Source organism: Nicotiana attenuata, unplaced genomic scaffold (assembly GCF_001879085.1).
Source record: "Nicotiana attenuata strain UT unplaced genomic scaffold, NIATTr2, whole genome shotgun sequence".
NCBI lineage: Eukaryota > Viridiplantae > Streptophyta > Magnoliopsida > Solanales > Solanaceae > Nicotiana > Nicotiana attenuata.
The window spans coordinates 22678-44840 of NW_017674379.1; the positions used below are offsets into that span (position 1 = coordinate 22678).

At 37.0% G+C, this 22163-nt stretch overlaps 1 protein-coding gene across 2 annotated transcripts; it reads left to right on the forward strand.

Annotated features, from left to right (window-relative positions):
* The first annotated feature begins 988 nt into the window (after window positions 1–988).
* LOC109218546 lies at window positions 989–15792 on the forward strand. Of its 2 annotated transcripts, XM_019382921.1 has the most exons (14): window positions 989–1329; window positions 1432–1513; window positions 1928–2038; window positions 3593–3690; window positions 3797–3880; window positions 4273–4409; window positions 8760–8832; window positions 8916–8961; window positions 10137–10246; window positions 10472–10579; window positions 10679–10738; window positions 11012–11073; window positions 12953–13268; window positions 14629–15792. In XM_019382921.1, exons 1-14 carry the CDS (start codon window positions 1258–1260, stop codon window positions 15514–15516), a joined length of 2247 nt encoding a protein of 748 aa, XP_019238466.1. In that variant the 5' UTR covers window positions 989–1257; the 3' UTR covers window positions 15517–15792. The 2 variants fall into 2 exon arrangements, with proteins under 2 accessions (XP_019238466.1, XP_019238467.1); XM_019382922.1 differs by lacking the exons at window positions 989–1329; window positions 1432–1513 and adding an exon at window positions 2762–2860 and having other exon boundaries at window positions 1952–2038.
* Window positions 15793–22163: the final 6371 nt, after the last annotated feature.

Below are 22163 nucleotides of genomic sequence, written 5' to 3' on the forward strand. Positions count from 1 at the left end.
GAGGTGGAATAGTAGGAATAGTAAATGATAAAGCAACTCTGATGAACAGTAAGTGAAATAGCAGGAAAGGAATGAGTGTATATATTCTTATCAGTGAATAATGATGATTACAAATGAATGGGATCCCTCTTTATATAATAGAGGAGTCCTAAATAGGGTACACTTCTAATTATAGTAGGAAACCATATTAACATCTGATTAACCGCCGTAGATTGATACGTTTCGAGATTTCCGTCGTGATCTCCGACCGGTTACGAATATCTCGCCTTTCCGTTATTGCATTTCACTCGAAGTCGGTTGTACTTAGTCTCGACTGCTGTTGGCCTCGGTCTCGACGGACACTTCGATCTTTGGACTCGATGCTTCATCTTCGAGCTCCGGTCTGGTTGATTACGAGGTCATCCCCGACGCAACTCCCTTGTCTCGATCAAATAACAAAATCGAGTAGGCCCGATTTTGACCGTATACAGATATACACATATTTAGAGCCATTTTGAAAACTTAGGAGAATTAAGTGTTTCAAACTTTTCTTTAAAAAGAGGTTTGAGCAAAAAGAGGAAACGTGTTTGATAATTATAATCTTTTCTCAAGATTTTTGAGGAATTATTTGAAAAAAAAAGGGCTTTCAAATTACTTATTCAAAAAATGTTATTTTGAAGAAGCTATATGTAAACACTTCTTAGAAAACCTAAATAGTACTTTTTTTCTTAATTTTTGTTGTTGTTGTAAGATTTCAAAGAACTTTTATGGACAAATGCCACCTAGTGTTTGATATATTTTAAAACTTTATTTATTTCGAATATTTTATATTTATATTAAAGAAAAGAATCCAAAAAGAAGATGACCACAAAACAACAAAAAGGTAAAACAAAAAATTATTTTTTCATTTTCCGAACTTCATTTCAAAATTTTTAAATCTACACTTTCGATTTATTGAACGTGAAAAACCTTTATCATTTCATTATATCCTTGATGTTCATTCATTCATAAGTTAACTCACACTCACACAAACCATGTGTCCAACTCCTCATCGGAAGAAAATTTTGGTAACGCTTCGTTAAAACGTTTGAAGCCCAAAATACAAGTACCAAAATGGTAAAGACCGGCGACTCGACCGCGACCTAAATCAAACCCGCAACGTTGGTTTTGTTGTTGGCACCAGACATCTAACCGACGACTATAAAAAGAGCCAAAAGAGGCGCGGCTTTCTTGATCCCGCTCTCAAATAGCAACAATGCTCCTAAAATTATAAAATTCATGGCCGCTCTACCCCAACAAACCAAAGGCAATTCCTTGCTGTCGCGCTTCAAGGCCTTTCTTGCGTTTCAGGTGCTTAGCTTTATTAACTTGTGCATCCAGCGTCCATATTGTTTCATTCAGGCAAATTGTCGAACAGTTTATAACATTCTTGTATAACTTGCTGTGTTCCAGAAATATAAGCACACGTTTTCTCAAGACAGACGTCGGAGACGGCGCCCTGCTGATATGGGTTCTGACTCTGTGGTCGAGACAGGTAAATACTGCTTCTTACTTGTTGTCAATGAAAGGAAAAAATGCTTTCTATATGTTTGTCATTGTATAGGATGATTCTGGTTACTTGTGTGGCATGAATGGGACATGTTATTTCTGATGACCTGCTGATTAGCTTCTTGACTGTTCTGAGAAAAATGAGTCATTAAATGCATGAGATGTTATTCAAAACATTATTAAGTTGATGTGTCCCACCAAGAATTTGAAGTAAATTCCTTACAAATTAGTGTTAGCAAGCATGTGCCCCGTTAAGTCCAATGTTCTAATGAGCAACGCATATAAGAGAAGGTACTTTTGTTTTATTGCATTAGGAGACATGATGGTTTGGAAGTAAGAAGAATGTTATTTTATGTAATTAGGAGTAACCCTATGATTTGTGATGATGATGATGATGCAGGTGAAATTGACTTCTCAAAGTGGAGGAAGCTTGACTCAAGGAACTTTGGGATAAGTAGCTCAAGGATACCAGCATCTCCGTGGATTGTGCTGAAGGTTCTCCAAAGTCAAGGTGATACTTAATTGCTCAAATGGTGCTTAGTTCTTTTTCTGGATTTCTCAGTTATGTTCACAGAACTGCAGGACTTCAACATTATTAATTCGCTTAAGAAAGGAAAAAGAAAAGGTAATGACAGTTCTCACTTATGAAACATAAAAATAAGAAGTGTGAATGGACAAAATCTGCCTTTATTGTGGTATTTGGAGTTAAATATATTCTTGAAGCTAATAAAAATAAAATCAATAACAAATTTAGAAATTTACCTCCTTGCCCCAAACAATTTGAATTTTGGATGCATAAATACAGATTTTCCTTCTTTTTCCACTCTCTCAATAAAGCAATTATGACACTGAGTGCTGTGTATGATCAAGAATTGAAACCACTTATCCCCTTATATCTGAATATTGCTTGGTGAATTAGTCCATGTTGGGGCAAGGTGGGCCGGACAACTCTCATATATAAAATCTGAATATTGCTGAAGTATCTTAATGTATTTCCATAAAATCCATGACTCCTAAGTTGGTGTTCCCGAATTTCATCCAGAATATTTTAAAAGCTCTCCAAAACTGGCAAGTAAAGATAAAAGCTACTACTTCTGGGGTTGTAGTTTACACCAGACCCATTTAAAGAAAACATATGGCACATGATGGGTAAAGGGTAGAAAATATAAAATCTCACAGCTTCCCAAAGCCAATCAAGTTCTTCACGAAGGCACTGATTTTCGATTAATTTCAGAGTTGGAATCCAGGAAGGCGGAAATGAAGTCATTTGATTCGATTCTTTGAGTCTTTGACTTGACAATGGAAGTACATCTTCTATTGATAATACAATATGGTAAGAGTACTAATGTGCAAATACTAGCTAGTTTATTTTTTGATAAGTCAAATACTAGCTAGTCTATTATTCTTCATTTTTAAAGTAAAGTAAGGTAAATTAATTAAAAGTAAAGTACCAAGAGGTACTAGCCTATTATTCATCTTTAAACATTAGCACAACCTATAGGATTCATTCCATCAATACCACACCTGTCCATTTTGATGATACTAGTTATTTTACTCTGTGTAGAAGCTTCTTCACGAACACAGAGTCACACTCAAGATATGAAGCCCGGTGCTTTTGTTAATAACAGTACGAATTCCGTCATCTACAAACATATAAATATTTAGTTGGGAGGTTGGGTGATATCTGGGATCAAGTCCCAAAGGATTTTGTTGTCCCTCTTGGGAAGAATCATAAAGTTCAAACCTATTCCAGGTTCTTGGGATCTTATTGGTACACTCTAGAATTACAATGAGATATTGGGTTAAAGATAGCCACTTTATAAGCTCCCAATAAATTGTAGTTTGCATGGATAAGGAGCCACAAAATAAGATACTAGTTTGATTTCACTTATCCAAAAAAAAAAAAAGATACTAGATTGATTTCATTTTTCTTGATTGTCAATGGCTTCAGGAAATCTTTTAACCATTGTCTTGGTGCTAGCTAGTCTGCATGATCATACAAATACTTCAGTTTTCCATCTCACTGTGTGAAGATTAGCATTTGACAAAAAGTTGCAATATACAGGTTTTGAAGCATACCTTGTTGGTGGATGTGTCAGAGATCTAATTCTCAATAGAATACCAAAAGATTTTGATGTAATCACAACTGCAAGGCTTTCACAGGTCCTAGATACATTCAAAACATTATCCTAATTATGAGCCAGTCATGTTTTCTTTCAACTACTCGTCAGCATGATTTGATATTTATGTCGTGTTCCATTTGACATAGATAAGAAGGCATTTTCATCGTGCCGAAATTGTTGGACGACGGTTTCCAATATGTAGAGTACATGTCAAAGGTTCTGTCGTGGAGGTTGGTGCAGCTTTATGCTATACATCTGTTGCATATTCTATGCTTCTATTTTTTTCTGCATGGGCATGGCCTGTTTCACAGTTGTATACTTTGTCTTTCTTTTTTTTTAATAAAACGAAAATCACTAAAGGGCTTTGGGAAGTGACAAGTGGTTGAGTCTTGCGATTCAAATTGATAGGTTTACTGTTTTCATCAAATATATTGTACACTGCTTAAGAAAAGGAGAACACTCATTGAAGAACTTCCGTTGGTGTCTGACCTCCTTTTAAACTTATATTGGATAGGTAATAGGTCTGGAATCCTTTTCTCCTAGATGCCTAGATATGTTGGCTATCATCTTTCAGACACTATACAACTATAATTAAGGAAGAATTTGGGTTTCCGTCTCTCAGGTGTCAAGTTTTGATACCGTGGCAAAGCAAACCGGAAAAAGAGAGGAACTTTTCATTCCTAAAATGCCAAAGGGATTTCATAAAAAAGACTTCATTCTCTGGAAGAATTCCATGCACCGAGACTTCACTGTTAACAGGTATCTCTTTATTTTGTTTCCTTTAAATTATTCCCAGAGAAGGGATGCTCCGGAAGGCTTCATAGGTTGTTTTGTTCTACTGCTGGACTCAAGTTTGTTTTGGTTTCGAAAAAGCCTGTTCTCCTTCCTATTTTGCCAAACGAAAGTGAATATCTATGGAGAGCCGGAGACAGCCAAAGGAAAGCTGAAAAATTTAAACTCATAACACCTAATTGTTGTTTTAATCACACATTTACATTTTATTTGATTAGCTGGTGCTGATATACGCTCAGAAAATAATGGAAAAAATATAATTGCAGAACTATTAGTGAGCAAAGGTCATGACAAAAAATGGAGGATTGTAGTGTGGTATAGAGGTGGCAGTCACTTGGAGGCATGTGGTGCAATGCCATGCTTGATTTCTCCCTATTGTGGTCCTCAGTGAATATCTAGAAACCCGATATGGCGCCTATTTGTGTTGTAGAATCATAACCTTCATCTTTAGCAACAGACAAGTTATAAAAGTGAAAGGTAGTGCAACAACTGCGTTTTCCACCTTGTGGGATCCTTGGGAGGTGGTGCTACAATGTTCTCGTGTTTGATTCCCCGTGTCATGTCTTTGATGACACCATAATTCAATTGAAGATCTACTTATGGATGAATCATCAAATTTTGTCCACATCCTTTTGGATGGGAAAATTGGCTGAGATAGAAAAAGCATTGCCGTGTGTAGAGCTGCAATTAAGAAGTTGGAAGTTTCTATTGGTCACTTTCTTAGAACTTGAAAAGTAGAAGTAATGAAGTATGAGAAATCGTTGGCCTAGTAAGTGGTTTAGTTATAGGTGCAGCCACGCAAATTGTTAAAAAAGGTCTTGTAGCTACACTAGATTACTGGTTCAGTTGAATCTGTCAGTTTGATCTTATCATTTGGATCAGTGCATAGAAAGAAAGAAAAGATGAAAAGCTGAACATAGCAGGCGGCGTTGTTATTCTGAAAGCAAGTCTGTTGTTGATTTGGTTTTGATATTTGGAAATCAATATGTGTTTTTGAGTTTTATTTAGGAAACAGTTGCACTGTAGACAAAATTAATAGATTAAAATCGCCAAAAAATCTTTATTTTCTATAAAATGTATTTTTGAACCGGCAAAAGAAACGGTTTTTAAAAACAAACACCGGCACGAGGAAGAAAGAGGGCTCCATTCTTTTCCCATAAGCAATGGAGGTAGTTGCAGGAGGATTGTTTTAGTTTTCAGAACTGGTCAGAAACTCTCCGCAATTCTCTATTCTGATTGAACTATTAAGGATCAGTATTATTGGAGGGACTGTTTGCATGTTAACCTTGATCTCTTGGAGTTTTCATTTGTTTCCTACTCTCATAATAACCACGTGCTTTCCATTATTCTGCTTGGGATGGAAAGCACAACATTTGCATTGGCAAGAAGAATCACATGAAAGCATGGAAAACAATTATTTTGTTTTTAACATCAAACTGGGAAAAAGTTGCTCAAAAAGTTGTTGAGTTAAAACCTGTTCCGCATGAGTTTTGTAAGGCCTTTCAAAGGCGTTGATAAAGGTATTTGACCACTAATTGGCTTAAGGTTTTAGGTTGAATGCTCAATTGTTTCACGTGTTATTAGAGTCAACATTTGGTAAGCTCATTCTGACACTTGTAAATTTGCATCAAGTTCACGTGTGGCCACAAATACAAGTTACACATGCATGAGGATCTTGAGTTGTATAATTGTCCCGTGTGGGGACTTCCAAGAGGTTTATGAAGGCTTTGAACTTTCGTCAGTAAACCTTCTTGTATATGTTTATATTGAATAATGGGCAAAATATTTTCCTTTCTACTCCACTCATTGCCTTAAGGTTTTGGTTGGATGCTCAACTTCTTTCACAAAAACAAATACCTGTCCAACTCTATGAGTTGTCGTAGTTGTGGTCCCTCTGAGTGCCTTCTCTTAAATCTTTATGGACCTCCTCATGTATTGTTACCTCTTGTATTGTTACATCTTAACTGATTGGGGGCGTTTGGTAGGAGGTACAAGAATAATATTGAATAGGGTGTATTAGTAATGCTGAGATTAGTTATGCTGAAATTATTTCTTATCTACTGTTTGGTTTAGTGTATTAAAGCATTGCATAGTTTCTAAAGAATTGGTTGTTTACAAAAATACCCTCCACATTCTTTAACTTTGTACACTATTTTTAATGCAACAGTTTTATTACCCTCCACATTCTTTACTCTCTCTAAAGCCAACTTTTTTTTACAGGGAACAAAATTAAAAGAGAAAACTAATTGAAATATTAAAGTTAAAAGAGAAGAAAAATTTAATTGATGTGACATATAATACAAAAGATCAATTATTAAAAAAATGGGTAGATTTTTAACAAATAAAGAAAACTCCAGTTTATACTTTGAACGAATTCAAAATCAAAAATAGTATTAAATATGATATATTTTTTTGATGAAGTAATAAGATTCATTAATGGCATCAAGAAGATGCAAGATGATAAGTACAAAAGATGAGTGTTAGCTCCAGAATAGGCTAACTATAGTTCCAGGGAGCTAACAAAATCCAAAAAAAGCTCAGGGGAATTTACAGGGGAGAGTTTGCACCAACTAAAGAGTAATAAAAACATTTAGCCTTGAGTGCATGATTTGAAGTTGATAAACCATCAAAACATCTACGATTCCTTTCTGCCCATACTACCCAAAAAAATGCATGCTGGTATCATGTTCCAGATCTTCTAGATGGATTTGCCAACTTTCCATGAGCTCCAAACTTCAACCGCCTCTTTGTTACTTTGTGGCATGACCCAACTTAGCCCAAAAATAGAGTAGAACATACACCAAATGTCAGAGACAACTGAACAGTGCAAAAGAAGGTGGTTGGTGGTTTCTGCAGTTTGCCTACACATATAGCATCTGTATGGAATCTGAAAGCTTCTTTTGATGAGATTGTCCTGAGTTAAACATGCTTCCCGAATTGCTATCCAAGTGAAGCATATGACTTTCTTTGGAAGTTTAGTTCTCCAGATCAATTTCCATGGCCAATTATTGATCAAATCATTTTGAGCATGGAGGTGAGTATAACCTGCCTTCACTGAATAAATTCCTTCCTTTGAGTTCCCCCATTTTAATCTATCCGTTGACTGTGTATCCGACGTGCACTCCTCCAATCTTGCAAGTAGAGTCGGTAGTTCTTCAAGTTCCCAGTCGTTGACATTCCTTCTGAATAAAGGGTTCTAGCTGCTATTTTCTCTGTATTTTGAGATGGTGGATTCTTTGTCCCTGCTTAGTCTGAAAAGATTGGGATATTCATTCATTAACACAAGAGTTACCAAGCCATTTATCCTTCCAAAATTTGATATTGTTGCCATTACCCACTCTGAAAGAGGTATTTTCAGAGAATTCATTCCAGAGGTTGCTAATGTTTTTCCAAGGACCAACACCATGAGAGGCTCTAGATACTTTAGTGCACCAGTGATTTAGAGTACCATGCTTGGCCCTAACTATCTTTTTCCACATATCTTGATTATAGTAGAATGCTAAAGGGGAAAAATTAATTAAAACCCCAATATAAAAATATACAAAATATGGCGGAAAGTATTTGGAATAGGTTTTGATATTTGAGGGGCAATTATGTCTTTAACCATGTTTATGCAAGTATTAAAAACACTTGCATTGCTAATACCATGGTTTGCTATGTATTAGTTATACATAGGATAATACTTGTATTAGTTATACATATGTTGAAAAATGTACCAAACAAGGGATTAGTAATGCACAAAGCTAATGCTTGCATTGTTTTTTCTAATACCTCCCGCCAAACGACCCCTTAGTGATATGTTAATTGGTAATGTTGTATTAGAGCATTCTACCAGTTTGGATAGCTTAGTTAGATAATCCGTTAGGTCTTAATATGACTCCACTTATTAGACTATCATTTTTTTATGACTCCACTTAATAGAAGAAAGGATTCTCGTATTACTTACCCTCTATATTAGTAGATAAAGTAGTGACATCAATTTTTAATACGAGTATCCTTACTAATTTTGGCTCAGGCTTATTATTTAATTTGTTATTTACAAAGTTATCAATGGACATATGTATTTAACATATTATAGATGACTTTGGAAGAAATACAGTTTATACATGCTTCGTCTGCAGTTGAAAAGTCTATAGGTTTTCCTTGTTTCTACATACTTTCTTGATTCTTTTGGTGGTTGATCGGATCTCTTAATTTGTTAAATGTGTGGTGCTACTTTACTTTTTTTGTTTTGTGTGTGTGTGTATAAAATTGTGGAAGCAATTTATTGTGGTGGTAATGAACTCATTTTTTGTGTTTGTAAAATTTGTGAAACAGTTTATTTTTCGATCCATCCGTGAATAGAATCTACGATTATGCCGATGCAATGGTGGACTTAAAATCCTTACAGGTGAAATTATTTTACAAATATGTAAAGGTCCAACTTTTTGATGTTTTGGGAATTTACGAAGTCTTTTTGTCATATTTATGCAGTTAAGGACTTTAGTACCAGCACACTTGTCATTTGAACAGGATTGTGGTAGGTGCAACTATTCTAAAGATTTGCCTTGATTTGAGAATTAGAACTATATTTCAAGCATTCTACTTTGATATTGATCCTTCTGTATTTTGTTTATGTAGCCGGCCTCAGCTAGTCTGCGCTTTGAGTTATAGTTGTTGATGACTTGATGTATAGTTCTTGAAGATGACAAAGAAGTGACATATAAGCCGAATATTACCGGATTTATAAAAAAAAGTTATTTCCGGATTTTTTTTTACTCGGTTTAAAATCTAATACATGTTTTTGATTGTACATGGTATGTCCAGTTTTTAATACAACAAACGAAATGCCCCACCAAAAATAGATAATGCCCTAAATAACTCAACAGTTATTATTCATTATGTTACAAATCTTTTATATTATAGCTCTTGCATAACTTGTTTGTGAACGGAAGGATCACTCAGTATTAAATCTTTAGCACGGATTGTACTATTATATAGACTATACGTTAAATGCCAAGTAGCTTGTCGCCATGGGTTCTAATTGAATTTAAGGTGATTGTGTGGAGATGAAGTTGGGCTTTGTGGGAGCTGTTGTTAGGTTTTTAGACAAGGGGAGGGGTCATTCTTATTGGGATTGGGTCTGAAGTGAGGGGGTAACATGTTGTTGAAAGGGAATGAGAGTAGGGTGTTTGGGTGCCCCAGGAGGAATGAGGAACAAGGATATTTGGAAAGGGGCTTGTTGTTTCACAGAGAGAAAGATCGGCTTTGGTGCTTGTGAGGGGAAGAGTGCCAATACTGTGCTGGTGAGAAAGGGGAGAGTGGTGCTTGAAGATGCGTGCGATAATGTTCCCCAGGTGGATTGCTACTCTGCATGTGGGTTGGGGGAGGTGGAACATGGCATTCCGCCTAAACTTGGAGGTAGCAAGAAGAGTTGAAGTTTTTGAGGGACAAGTTTTTATGGAAAACGTCATATTCTTCAATCCATCACTTGAAAAAGAATATTCTTTATGTACTTAAGTGAACATTCTTTATGTCAGGCCAATGTAAGAAGTGTTTTCAGTGGTTTGCTAGTTAGAGTAAGTATTTCCAAAAGTTGGAGGAGGTCGGAGGACTGTTGAATTGAAAAATTTAAAAGGGGTACATGAGTTTAACCCTAATGCCTTTCTTTTTTAAATTTTGATGAAACTGATTCTGGATTTTCTTTCTCCTCAGCGAGGATGCTGCGTGGCTTGAGACTGGCTGCTCGCCTTAAGTTGTCTTTTTCAAAGGATATTGAAAATGCTATGCACAAACTCTCATCGTCCATAATGAGACTGGACAAGGTATGAACGATGAATTCTATGAAAACAAGCATTAACTTATTTCATAACTTCTTTTTGTTCTTTTACCCCTCCCATTGTTAGTTTTCTCTATGCTATCATCCCTTCTTCTCATTGCTTGATATTCGTGATGCTAAAAAAGGTTCCTAACCACAGAGGAATCTCTCTACAAAACTGCTTCATGGTTAATAGTTTTTCTCTGCATGGCCTTAATTTTTTCTTGTGCAGTCTAGACTAATGATGGAAGTCAACTATATGCTGTCTTATGGAGCTGCAGAGCCTTCTCTTTCTTTACTTCAGAGATACAACATCCTTGAGATGCTACTACCATTTCATGTATGCCATATTGTTCCATCTCATTTTGGTTTGATGTGAATTCTATGGCTTTTTGGTTCAGGATAGTAGCTTATACTTGAGTAAATGTGTCATTTACAGGCAGCGCACCTTACTCAACAGTCTAACAAACAGTTGGGTGAAAGTTCTGCTATGCTGATGGTATGATCTTCCTATCTTGTGTTGTTTTTTTTACTCTACAAAATTGTATAGTTCCTTCTATGTGCTTCCTCACTTATTGATGTCAACTCTTCCAATGCTGTCTATATATTTTCTCTAGAGTGCTTGCTCACATGCATCCTCCTGAGATTTTTTCCCATGTGAGCGCATGCTCACACTTGTGTCTGGGCATATTTGTCTTTTCAACTTATGCATGTTTTGTTCAGTTTTCAGTAGTGTTTACGCATTGAATTTATTGGTCTGAACATTTTGCAGAAACTATTTTCCAGTTTGGATCAATTAGTCACCTGTGGTCGACCTTCTCATGATAGTTTGTGGTAAGTTCAGTAGCTTCTAGACAACATCGATGATAGATATTTCGTGTGACTTCATATGTTCATTGAATTAAAGAATGTAATCTGACCTTGTTAACTAATATCTTTTGGTTCTTTTCTTTTGGTGTGTTTTTTTTTATCACCCCTCCAATGATTATTGCAATTATCTGCGCCTGCAACGATAGTCCATATACTGCAGCAGCTCTCTTGTACGAGTTGAATGTTTTCCATTTTATTTGACATCACTTTCAGAAATATGGTTCTCTGAAGGATTTTTTTCTTTCGGCATTAATGTTATCTCAGTTCCTTGTGTATCACTTTCTTCCAAAAGAGATGGTCGTTATCTTTTGCTATTATTCTTGTAGTATTTACTGACACTTTGAGAACTTTATTCATATATGAGCTGTTCTTCCGTGGTTTTAGACCCCTCTGTTTTATGCCTTTATTATTTCTATCTTGTTCTATCGACATTCATACCTACTAGCTTTGTGAGAGAACTATTCTTTTTCCTTAGTCCCAAGTGTTGATGTTGGCAGTTGATATCATTGTTTGACTAACTTAAGGTTCTGTGTTATTATAGCTTAGGGTTGAATATTTGGAGTTAACTTTTGATTTCTTTTTATGCTTTGAAGTAAACAAGTTTTTAATCTTTCATTTGGGATGTTGTCCTATGTCTACTACCTTTATATCTTTCATTTGTGATGTAAGTTTTGTTTGGTTTAAGATCTCCCTTGTTTAAGGTTTCTCATCAATCAGAGGCCAGCTGTAATGTGTTTTTGTTTATAAGCATTGGCGAAACTGGAAATACCTCTTCTGGTTTTAGGAACTTGCGTTTCACTCACACATGCTAAGAAAATTCACACTGAATCCAGTGATGAACATGGTAACAAGGCCAGCTGTAACTTTTTTTTGTTTGTTTGTTGCATTGGCAAAACTGGAAATACCTCTTCTGGTTTTAGGAACTTGCGTTTCACTCGCACATGCTAAGAAAATTCACACAGAATCCAGTGATGACATGGTAACAAGGCAAAGAAAATAGTATGGGATTGCATTTTTTGTTCTGCTTCTGGAAAATAAAAACCACACAAGCAAAGACTAAACACCCTAATCAAGTTTTCACCTTGCTGGCTTATAAATATAAAAACAAAGAGGGGGAAGGAGGGAGGGACTGATAACCTAAATTGTCATACTAGTTCAACAAGCAAATCCATAGGAAAGTACTGCAGCACCGGAAACAGAATTGAGCTATCTTCATTTTGTTTTTATACTTTGTGTTCACATTCTGGACCCTCCTTGTCGAATATCGTGCTGCATTTTCATGATATGAAAATCCTAAGTTGGGATCATCACTATGAATAAGCTTCATTACTTAAACGAATAGTAACCTTTCTTGTGCCGCTTAGATTGGTACTTCTACTCTATCTTTTGCATTTAGAATTTTTGCTTTTAAATTGAAATTTAGGAACATTGTGGACATCTTAAGTGTTGAAGAATCTCTTCGTGTATGTTCAGCACGTAGGGAGTATGATGGTAGATGTAAGCAGAGCGAAGGTAATGGCATGACCATTATTGTGCATTGCTTAATTATAATTTTCAGCATGGAGTATTTCATGGTTCTATAGTGCATGTTGACTACATTCAGCTGTATGAAACCTGGGGAGTCATGTTACAATAAATAGTTCACTATCAGCATAGCAGCTCATAAATCATAATCTGGCTTTCTGCAATCAAACTGGTGGATTTCTACTGTTTCTCAGATCATCGTGTTATCACCTTTTGGAAGTCTTTTAGATGACTCAGGCTTGAGCTAGTTCGAGAAATTGGCTTGTAGTGGCTAGGAGTCTTGACAATATTTTTCTTTTTGATTGATGTATGTGCGCAGGGTTGCACTTTTGGCATTTCATCTGGCATTAATCACTAAACCTCAACAGGCATTTGTTGTCCTGGCGTTTGCTTCTGTGTTGTACCATGGAAATTGGAAGGAAGGTGTGAAATTTGCTAAAAAACATTCTGATGCTGCAGCTATTTATGCACCTGAAATTTCAGATTCTCAAGGCTCCTCCACATCAGATGATGAGCTTGCGGATAGAGTTACAGAACTAGCACTGCTAGTGAAAAATTCTTTAGACATTTTGACTGATAAGGACAGCCTCCAGGAAGCAATGTCCAAGTTCCCAGGTTCCCCATGCTCTGGTTTGGTGAGTATACCTACTTTGGTCTCTAGATCTAGTTTGAGGCAACTTGTTAAATCGAGCTGGCCTAGCTGTTTTGTTAAATATTATTTTATTGAGCACTCCATATATGTGTTCTGTACCCTTGTCGCGCTTTGGAGTAAGTAATGTGAAAAAAGTAGTATGTCCATTTGATGCAGCTTTTTCACCTGAGAATCAAATTGACCATTTTTCTTCTGAAAGTGGGCACTGATTTAGCCATCTTCTGAATATACTGGAAAATTAATTTAATCAAAGTCTAATATCACAATTTGACAATTTGTTTGTTGAAAAAGTACAAGTGAGCTTTTAAAAAATAAAACTAACCTATTTTCCTCTCAAAAGTGGACCATGCCATATAAAATGGGACAGGGAGAATTAGCTAGTTATAGGAATCTCGGAGTTTGTGAAGAACATTCTCTGTTAGTTTCTATCTATTAGCAGGTATGATGGACAGAATGACTTGAAACGCAATTGAATGACTTGAAACGCAATTGAGTTCTAATTTCTTGGTGAAATCTCTTTGCTAATCCATATTACACTTGGTCATAATTTAATGGTAAGATCCCAGATTGCAGAATCTGGAGGCGGCTGGTTGGACGACTTCCCAAGAGATAAAGTCGAAACAGTTAGCCTTATTTTCCATACAATTACCTTATTTGTTAGTTCTCATTTTTCATACAATTACCTTATTTGTTTATACCTTGAGGGCTACACGTTTGTAACCTTGTTGAAGCTGATGTATTGCACTGAAAAACAGTGCTTAAAATGATATAAACCATGCTGCCTACATAGGTTCTGAAGTAGTATTAATTTGGAGGGTATGAGTGATCAGACCATCTTTTGGTTTAGGAAAGCTAGTTTTTTACATTCACGGGGAGCTGATTCCCCCGGTTTTCTATAAAGTTTGACTTTGGAGTAAAGGAATTGAGTTTCCTGCAATTAAGAGGACCTCATATTTCCAGGCCTCGTGGAAGAGTGTTCTTTATCTGGTTACGACATGAATGCTTTCATTTAACTTTTCCAGGAAGTTTGGACTAGCACTTGGAATAAAATTAACGCTCTTTCCCTCCACAGCTAAAAGGCTGAGATATATTCATTGGGAAATCACTTCAGCTCTTATATTAAAGAGATGGGGATTTAGTGGAAGGTCCTGCCTCTGCCAACAGTATCTATTTTGTCATGATTTTTCTTCTTGCCCTGAGGAAAGTAGGAGAACGACAAACAGAATCTAACAATTGTTAATTTCCTGGAGCAATTTTTTATGGGTTACTAAGCCTGTGATGGTAATTACTAGTATATTATTGTGGAGATTGTTTGACTGTTTAATGAGATATTTTATATTCAGGTATTTGTATCGAAGAAAATGGGGAAGGGCGTTGAAGTAATTTTTGACATGCTTGTGGAAGATGTTACGTCTCTTAAAACCAGGAGGAATAGTTTCGAAATAGATTATACTCTGCTTGGGAAAGGACAAATGCGTGAGACAAGGTTTGTTCTCGGCCAAATCATCCTTGATACTATAGGTCCTGGGATCATTCCAGGTGGTGAAGTGATTAAAAACGAGAAACATACGCTGGTTAAACTTGATGCTCAATCGAGTGTAGATGATCCAAGGGAAAATATTGGTGGAAATGTGGAGTTAAAGAAGCGGAACTTCCAGTGTGAAGATGATAATCAGCCCACTGCAAGTTACGGAATTAAACACAATAGAGCTGAGAAGCGAAAGTTGATTCAAAAGGGGAGCTTTGCTTTAGAGGAGGTAGTAACTAAGAAGCAAAAGTCGGTTATTGCCCAGCAATCCAAGGACAAGGCTGTTGAGAAGCAGGATTTGATTGAATATAAAGAATCTCTTGAGCAAAAGCTAGATAATGGGGATGCTCTAAGTAAGAAGAAAACTAAGGGTGAGCATAGCGAGTTGCCTCAGGATGAAATAAGAATGGTTCTTGAAGAGGTGAAGCATAAAGTGCCGCGTCACAAGAACGAGCAAAAGGGAGGCAATAAATATCAGCAGACTGCTGTAAACCATTTAAAGCTTTTACTCGACGTTGACAATGGTGTGACTAGCAAGCAGGACAATTCCAAAGAGAAGAGTGATCCCTCACAAAAACAGAATGAGGAAAGGAACGAGTCGTTAGATAGAAGAAAACAGAATCCGCAGGGGTGTAATTTGGCTTCGGATAAGAATAGTAAACCAAAAGCAGGTAAACGAACACTTTCAAGTCTTTTCAGGTGAGTTTAACTTCGTATCATGTAAATTATATCTTCTTCAAAAGGAGAAAGAGCAAAACTGAGAGCTGTGTCTTACCTTGTTCCTGTTTTACCATAGGGTACCTAGATTTTATGTACATGGCAATAGATCGTGCTAATTGGTCGCGGTTGCCATTTTTGACGGTGACATAATATTTCTAAATTGGTAGATTGGAATTGTAGTAGTTCATATTCATGTTTGAAGTGTTTCTCTGAGCCTTGTCATTAATTTTATGGCAAGTTTGTCTCCAGTGATTGGTTATGTTTTATGTCCAAGTACGTGGCTTGGGGATGGGCTTCCATTTTCACGGGTCCTTGAATTGATTCTGTTTTTCTGTTAAGTCGTTATTTAAATTCATTGAATCATCTGAAGCAGCAATTGAGTGATGCTATTCAAACTCGAGTATTATCTGACAGTGTAAGAACCTATCGCCCCACTAACTCTTCCGAATTTCTTTTTCCAAACTCTTCCATATTTCCACTGTATGAAAATTCTCGATCAGTATATTCTGAAGAATTCGGTATTAGAATTGCGGAAAGCTGGATGGTAAGTGAGGATTACAGACAAGAAAAAAAAATAATCTTCTCTGTATACGCTGGAAATCGAAGCTACCCGATTTTGGTCTTCGATAGAAAAAGTGATACCACGTCGGAAAATCAGAACGTCAAGCTCGGGGTCGAAGTTCCTTTCCAAGGTCATGGTCGATAACACTTACCGAGGTCAGAAGAAGGCATGCTTCGAGGTGATGCCGATATGAGTCAATAACGGAAAGAGCGAGATACCCGCAATGGACCGGAGGTCACGGCATAAATTTCGGAATGGATTGGTCTTCAGCGGTTAAACAGTTGTCAAATATGATTTCCTACTATAATTGGAAGTGTAGCTTTTTTAGGACTCCCTATTATATAAAGGGGGATCCCATCCATTTGTAACACATTCATCACTGCCCATTCATAAGAAATTATGCGCTTGCTATTCTCCTGCTATTTTACGTACTGTTCATCAGAGTTGTTTTATCATTTGTTCTTCCCATTATCATACCTCGAGATTGTCACAGTTCGAGGTCGAGATTTAGCTTACATACTGGTTTGATCTATTTTATTCTTTAATTTATCTATTTAATTTCTTGTTTATCAATTAGCATTGAATTAAATCACATATCCTTAAAACCATAATACAAGTTTAATTGTTACTCGAATTTTAGGGTAAACAGTTTGGCGCCCATCGTGGGGCGTAGGATAATAGTGATTGTTTCAGTGTTGATCTTGATAACACACGTTATTTTCACACTTGTTCTTGTCAAGTATTTTTGCTCTCAGGTTAAAGCATGTCAAACTCACAAAACGCGCCCGTACATGGTGATGATGGTCTCGGATTTCACGGAGAAAACGATAATGTAATTGCCCCAGGAGTCGGGGTGCCACCGGCTAATCTCGGGGGGAGTGCCGGTCGCCGATCCAGTCGACATCAGTTCGCACGTTGCTCTAAATGTGAACCTAGACACGGATCCCGAAGGGAGTGTACGCAGGGAAGGCCGATCTAGTGGCTAAGGTACACATGGCAGAGAAGATGGGGGAGTTAGCCTCCAGGTAATATTCGAGATGCCACAGGCTCAGTAGGCCGCTATTGCTCAATTGAAAATCAACATAGGACTCCAAGTGTGGTCGAGCCAAAAATCACTCACCGTGCCGAGCCAGTGCCAGAAAGGTCGAATGGTAACGAATCAAGGGCTGATCCTGCAATTATGAAAATGCTCGAGGAGCTCACCAAAAGAACTGAGACGGGGGAGAAGAAAATTGAAGATAATGATAAAAAAGAAGAAACATACAACTCCCGAGTTGATTAGATACCAGGGGCACCCCTGATCCTAAAGGGATTGGTTTTGAAAAAGTTCGTGCAAAACCTTTTCCTCAGAGTGCAGCTTCGAAGCCCATTCCTAAGAAGTTCCGTATGCCGAATATACCTAAATACAACGGGACCACCGATCTTAATGGACACATCACTTCGTACACATGAGGAATTAAAGGAAATGACTTAGATGATGATGAGATCGAGTCTGTTTTGCTAAAAAAATTTGGGGAAACTTTGTCAAAGGGAGCAATGATTTGGTATCACAATCTCCCACCAAATTTCATCGACTCATTTGCCATGTTAGCAGATTCTTTCGTGAAGGCACACGCCGGGGCCATAAAGGCCGCAACAAGAAAATCAAACGTTTTTAAGATAAGACAAAGGAAAAACGAAATGCTGAGGGAGTTCGTATCCCGATTTCAAATGGAACGCATGGAGTTGCTGTTGATACCCAAATTTTTCCTATAATATTTTAAAGTACATATATACTTTCAGAACTGTGCATTAGCATCAATTGATATTTTTCCATAATTTCTGTATTTTATCCTAGTATTTTATTTACATAAATAATTACAAATCGCATCACAAATGGCTTTATAGCATTTCATGACTTAATATTGCTATTTATAGTTGTATTAAGTTCTAATTATTTCACAAATAGCCAGATTTACACCTTTTGGTTACAATTGCACTAATTTGCAATTATAGCACATGTATACACCACTGCATTATTTTACCAGAAATTGGTCCATTATATATTTTTTTAATATTGAATAATTATTTTAAAGCACTTCCATGCATAAAAATCATTTTTTTTTGTAATTAGTTAATTATTTTACAAATTAATTTTATTCAATTACTTTGGGTATTTAATAAACAACCTCTTGTATTTCAATTTTTGCCTAAAACTAACCAGCCCAATACCCCTTATAAAATTAGCCCAAACCCTTAGGCTCAATTCCCTACCCGCCTGACCCAAACCCCTTGGCCAATCCTGGCCGTTGATCATTTTTGATCAACGGTCCAGGACTCCCCTACCTTAATTAAACCAAAAGACCCCCCCTAACCCTAACCATTTCCCCCCTTTCCCCGCCGTCACTCCTCTCTTCGTCTCTCAAACGCTCTCTAACAGAAACCCTAATCCCCCCCGCCATCACTAGACTACTGTCGTTCTATAGTGGTTCTTCACCACCTCAGGCCTCTAATGGCCTCCTATATGCTATGGTATCTCCATCTCCTAGATCCTTGAGGAGATTCTCAAGGGACCAGGGCAAGTCTGCTTTACACCTTTGGGTTTTCTTGCCTACTTCAGGCCATTTGGCTCAACCTTGAGTAAGATCTTTCTCATTTTTGTCTTAAATCCATGGTTTTCTAAGTCTATGACCTCATCTCTGTTATACTTCTAAAAACCCTAATTTTTACCTTTGATCTTCTCAGATCTGAGACCGATTGAACGTATTTCACATGTTTCCTTGAAAGATTCCTGGTTTTTCAACTGATTTTTTGTTTTTCCTAAAACTAGGTTTACCCTAAGTCACGTTCTCTAAAGACTTTCTGATTTTCGAATGTTAATCGTCTGTTCTTAAATGCTATTGATTGATTTCTGCTAAGATTGTTTGGACCCTAGTCGATTTATGCTAAAGCCCCAATTTTCTTATACTTTTGCTTCGTTTCTGGGTTTTCCGTGTTACTCGTTGCATTGTTTTGTTCTGTGCTTTTACTTTCATGATTTCTCCTTAGTCTAATTCAGTATCTTGTGACTTTTTACCCTAGTTCATCTCTACTAGGGTTTCTGAGTCGATCTCTCGGCTAATTTCTGTGTGTTTATGAAATTTATTTAGCCTATTTGTCTATTTGTGGAAACTGATATTTCACCCCCCCTTAAATCAGTACTATTTTGAATTATGATTTACTGATTTGCTCTGCTAAAACTTATGTGCTGATTCTTAATTTATTCCATTGTTTACGATTTTAATTATTCTTCTTACCTTATTTAATTGCCTGTAATGTTATTGATTCTTCACGATTATTTCCTTAATTAGACTCATGTTTGTCTACCTCTTTACTTAGGTCTGATTTTTGACTTTCTTCCTTATATGACTCCTGTATTTTAACCGTTGAGTAGTTATCCTCAATTAAGGGAAGACTATGCTGATTTTGTGTGTAATTGATCCTGTGATTTCCTTAATTGCTGAGTGTTGATTTCTTTTACCTTATTCTGCTCCGCTCCTAAACTGCTATATATACTCTCCTCTATTCTCACTTTTGGGACACGGACATTAGTTCATAAACAAACTTACCCTCTAAAACTCTCTGGTCTTCTCTGCTACTTGGGATTTTCATTGATCTAGTCGGCCGTAAGCCAAGGCTAGGTATCGCACTGCACCAGCTTCACACTCTGTGTTCTCTTTCCCTAACTGGTATGTCTCTGCTTAAGTTTTGAAACCTCAAACTCTATGTGTTTTATTACCGCACTATTCCATTAACCATGAATCCAATATGTTTTCCCGTTTACTTCTTTGCTTAGCATGTTTAAAGTATTGTCTTGCTCAATATGTAACTAGCATGTCTAAACTATAACTACTTGTTTACTGCTTTATCTAGCATGTCTAAATCTTGTTTGTTCAATATGTAGTTAGCATGTCTAAATTATGAATGCTTATGTAATGTTTGTCTAGCATGTCTGTTTAAATTCCTGCCTGCCCTTCTTTACTGATGAGATTATACTTAATCTCTTGGGCTTTGATTGATCCTAATTATGTGCATGATTCTGTCCAATACCCCCTGCTTTCAACATGGTTTTGCTATACCCCTGCTATGTGTCTCAACTACCCACTGTCATGACTAACTTATTAATTCTATAAAGCTCTTGAGAATTCTATGCATTTTGCTGTTTATGTGTTTCCCTATACGCTGATGTGTATTCTATGTGTCCCCAACCCCTCTATCCCTGTGTGGAATCTGTTTGCCAAGTGTTTTGAATCTGGTTGTTCTGTGATTTGTGTTCTGATTTCGAAAGTGTTTTAATACTTTTCTCAAACTATTTTACCACCAAACTGGTTCCTATTTCAAAAAACCTTTTCACTCCTGGAGTCATCTCTATACTATTTTTTCCAAAAAACCTTTCAAAACTATGTCAAGCACTCTCACTTTACTCCTAAGTCAATAGGTTCTGCCCCTCCAGTGTGTGTACTGCCTTGGGATCCTCTTGAGATTCCTTTGAACTCTGGCACACTGGGGCTGGCCATTCCACAATGCACATATTTAGTCCCTATTGTGAAAAGTCTGGGTGTGAGCACTGCCCGGGATCCTTGAGGTCCTTAGGGAACTCTGACACACCTGGACACAAATTTGGCAATGAAATCCTTGGCATTTGAGACTACTGAAAGCCTGGTACTCCCAGGTTTGCTTTGGGCCTGCATCAGGCTCCTTATAGTTTAATCTATATTTCATTTATGTAATTTATTCAATTCTGATCTGTAATAATCATTTGTAAACAGATATTGGGGAAACTAGTGAAAAGGGAGGGTAGCTATATGATCCTGTGGGTAAAGCTGGGTAGAAATCATGTTTTTAGGCTTTACATTATGCAAATCTGCATTAGAAATCGTGTTCTAGGATTGCTGTGTCTATTTGCATTCAAACCATGCCAAACCTGTGCACTAGACATCCTGTTTTTTAGGGTATTCACGTTTACGACTTCAGCATATTGCATGTTATAGATCACTACTCAATTCCTGGTTCTGCATCAGTACTGTCACTCAGAAATCTTGTTGCTGAATAATCCTGCCTAATAAAAACAATCATCCCTGCGTGCATTGATATCCTATTCATAGGACTTTGTTTGCATCTGTTTTGGATCCTGTCTATTTCGACTAAATAAATAACTGTTCATGAAAAGGTTTAAGAACGGCCTCACACATAAGTGTCATATTCTGATGTAAACTGGTATAAATCACTTGTTATAATCTTCATCACTTAGATCAGCATGCCTATATGATAAAAGAACTTCAAATTGTTCCCAGATTATGACTGCATATACACGCCTAGGCAAGCCTTAGGCCGTTAGATAACTGTGAAATCAGGTTCTGTTTATGTGTGAAACTGTCCAAGCTTAACAGGCTATAAAAACCAGTAGGCAAACTGACTAGGATTCTGCCACTTCCCTTAAAACAAACGCTGCATGTTCTGTTCTGTAATGTTCATCTAGATATTATTTTCCTAGGCTTTCTGAATTTCTTTAGAATCAGTTGTTTGAGACGTGCTGCTTATTTGCCTATATATATGTGGAGGTAAATATGAGCCTTTTATCTGCTTCCTTAATTGACAATCCTATGTGTTATTTGTTGTCGCCTAGACTTTTGCCCTTTAAACACCTTAGGATTGTCTAGAACTGCCCAAGTCTAGAGGTCCTAAACTCCTCCGGGACCATAAGGAAGGGCGGGTAGCAGCACACTTAGAGTTCGTTAATCAGAACTCGCTTATATAACCGCTAAGGGGTGGGATAATGGGTAGTAAAAGGATATGATGACCTGTGCGCTAATGCAACATGTAACCCCTCTCACCGAGGAGTGATTACCGAGCATTGCATGGATATGATCCTATAGGATAAACAACATAGGACCTCCCTTATCCTTTTTACATATGTGTGCTTAGACTGCTTATCTGTTAAAAGTCTTCATTCCTTTTACATATGTGTGCTTAGACTGCCTATTTGCTAATTAATTAATTCATAAAGTAAGTTCGGCCGGGACCCACCGTTGTGGACCTCGAGGGGTGCC

Coding starts and splice junctions, on each gene's coding strand:
- LOC109218546 (XM_019382921.1), top strand. CDS start 1,258: ATGGCCGCTCTACCCCAACAAACCAAAGGCAATTCCTTGCTGTCGCGC. Junction 3,691..3,796: donor CAACTGCAAGGCTTTCACAG/GTCCTAGATACA, acceptor CATTTGACATAG/ATAAGAAGGCATTTTCATCG. Junction 8,833..8,915: donor TGGACTTAAAATCCTTACAG/GTGAAATTATTT, acceptor ATATTTATGCAG/TTAAGGACTTTAGTACCAGC.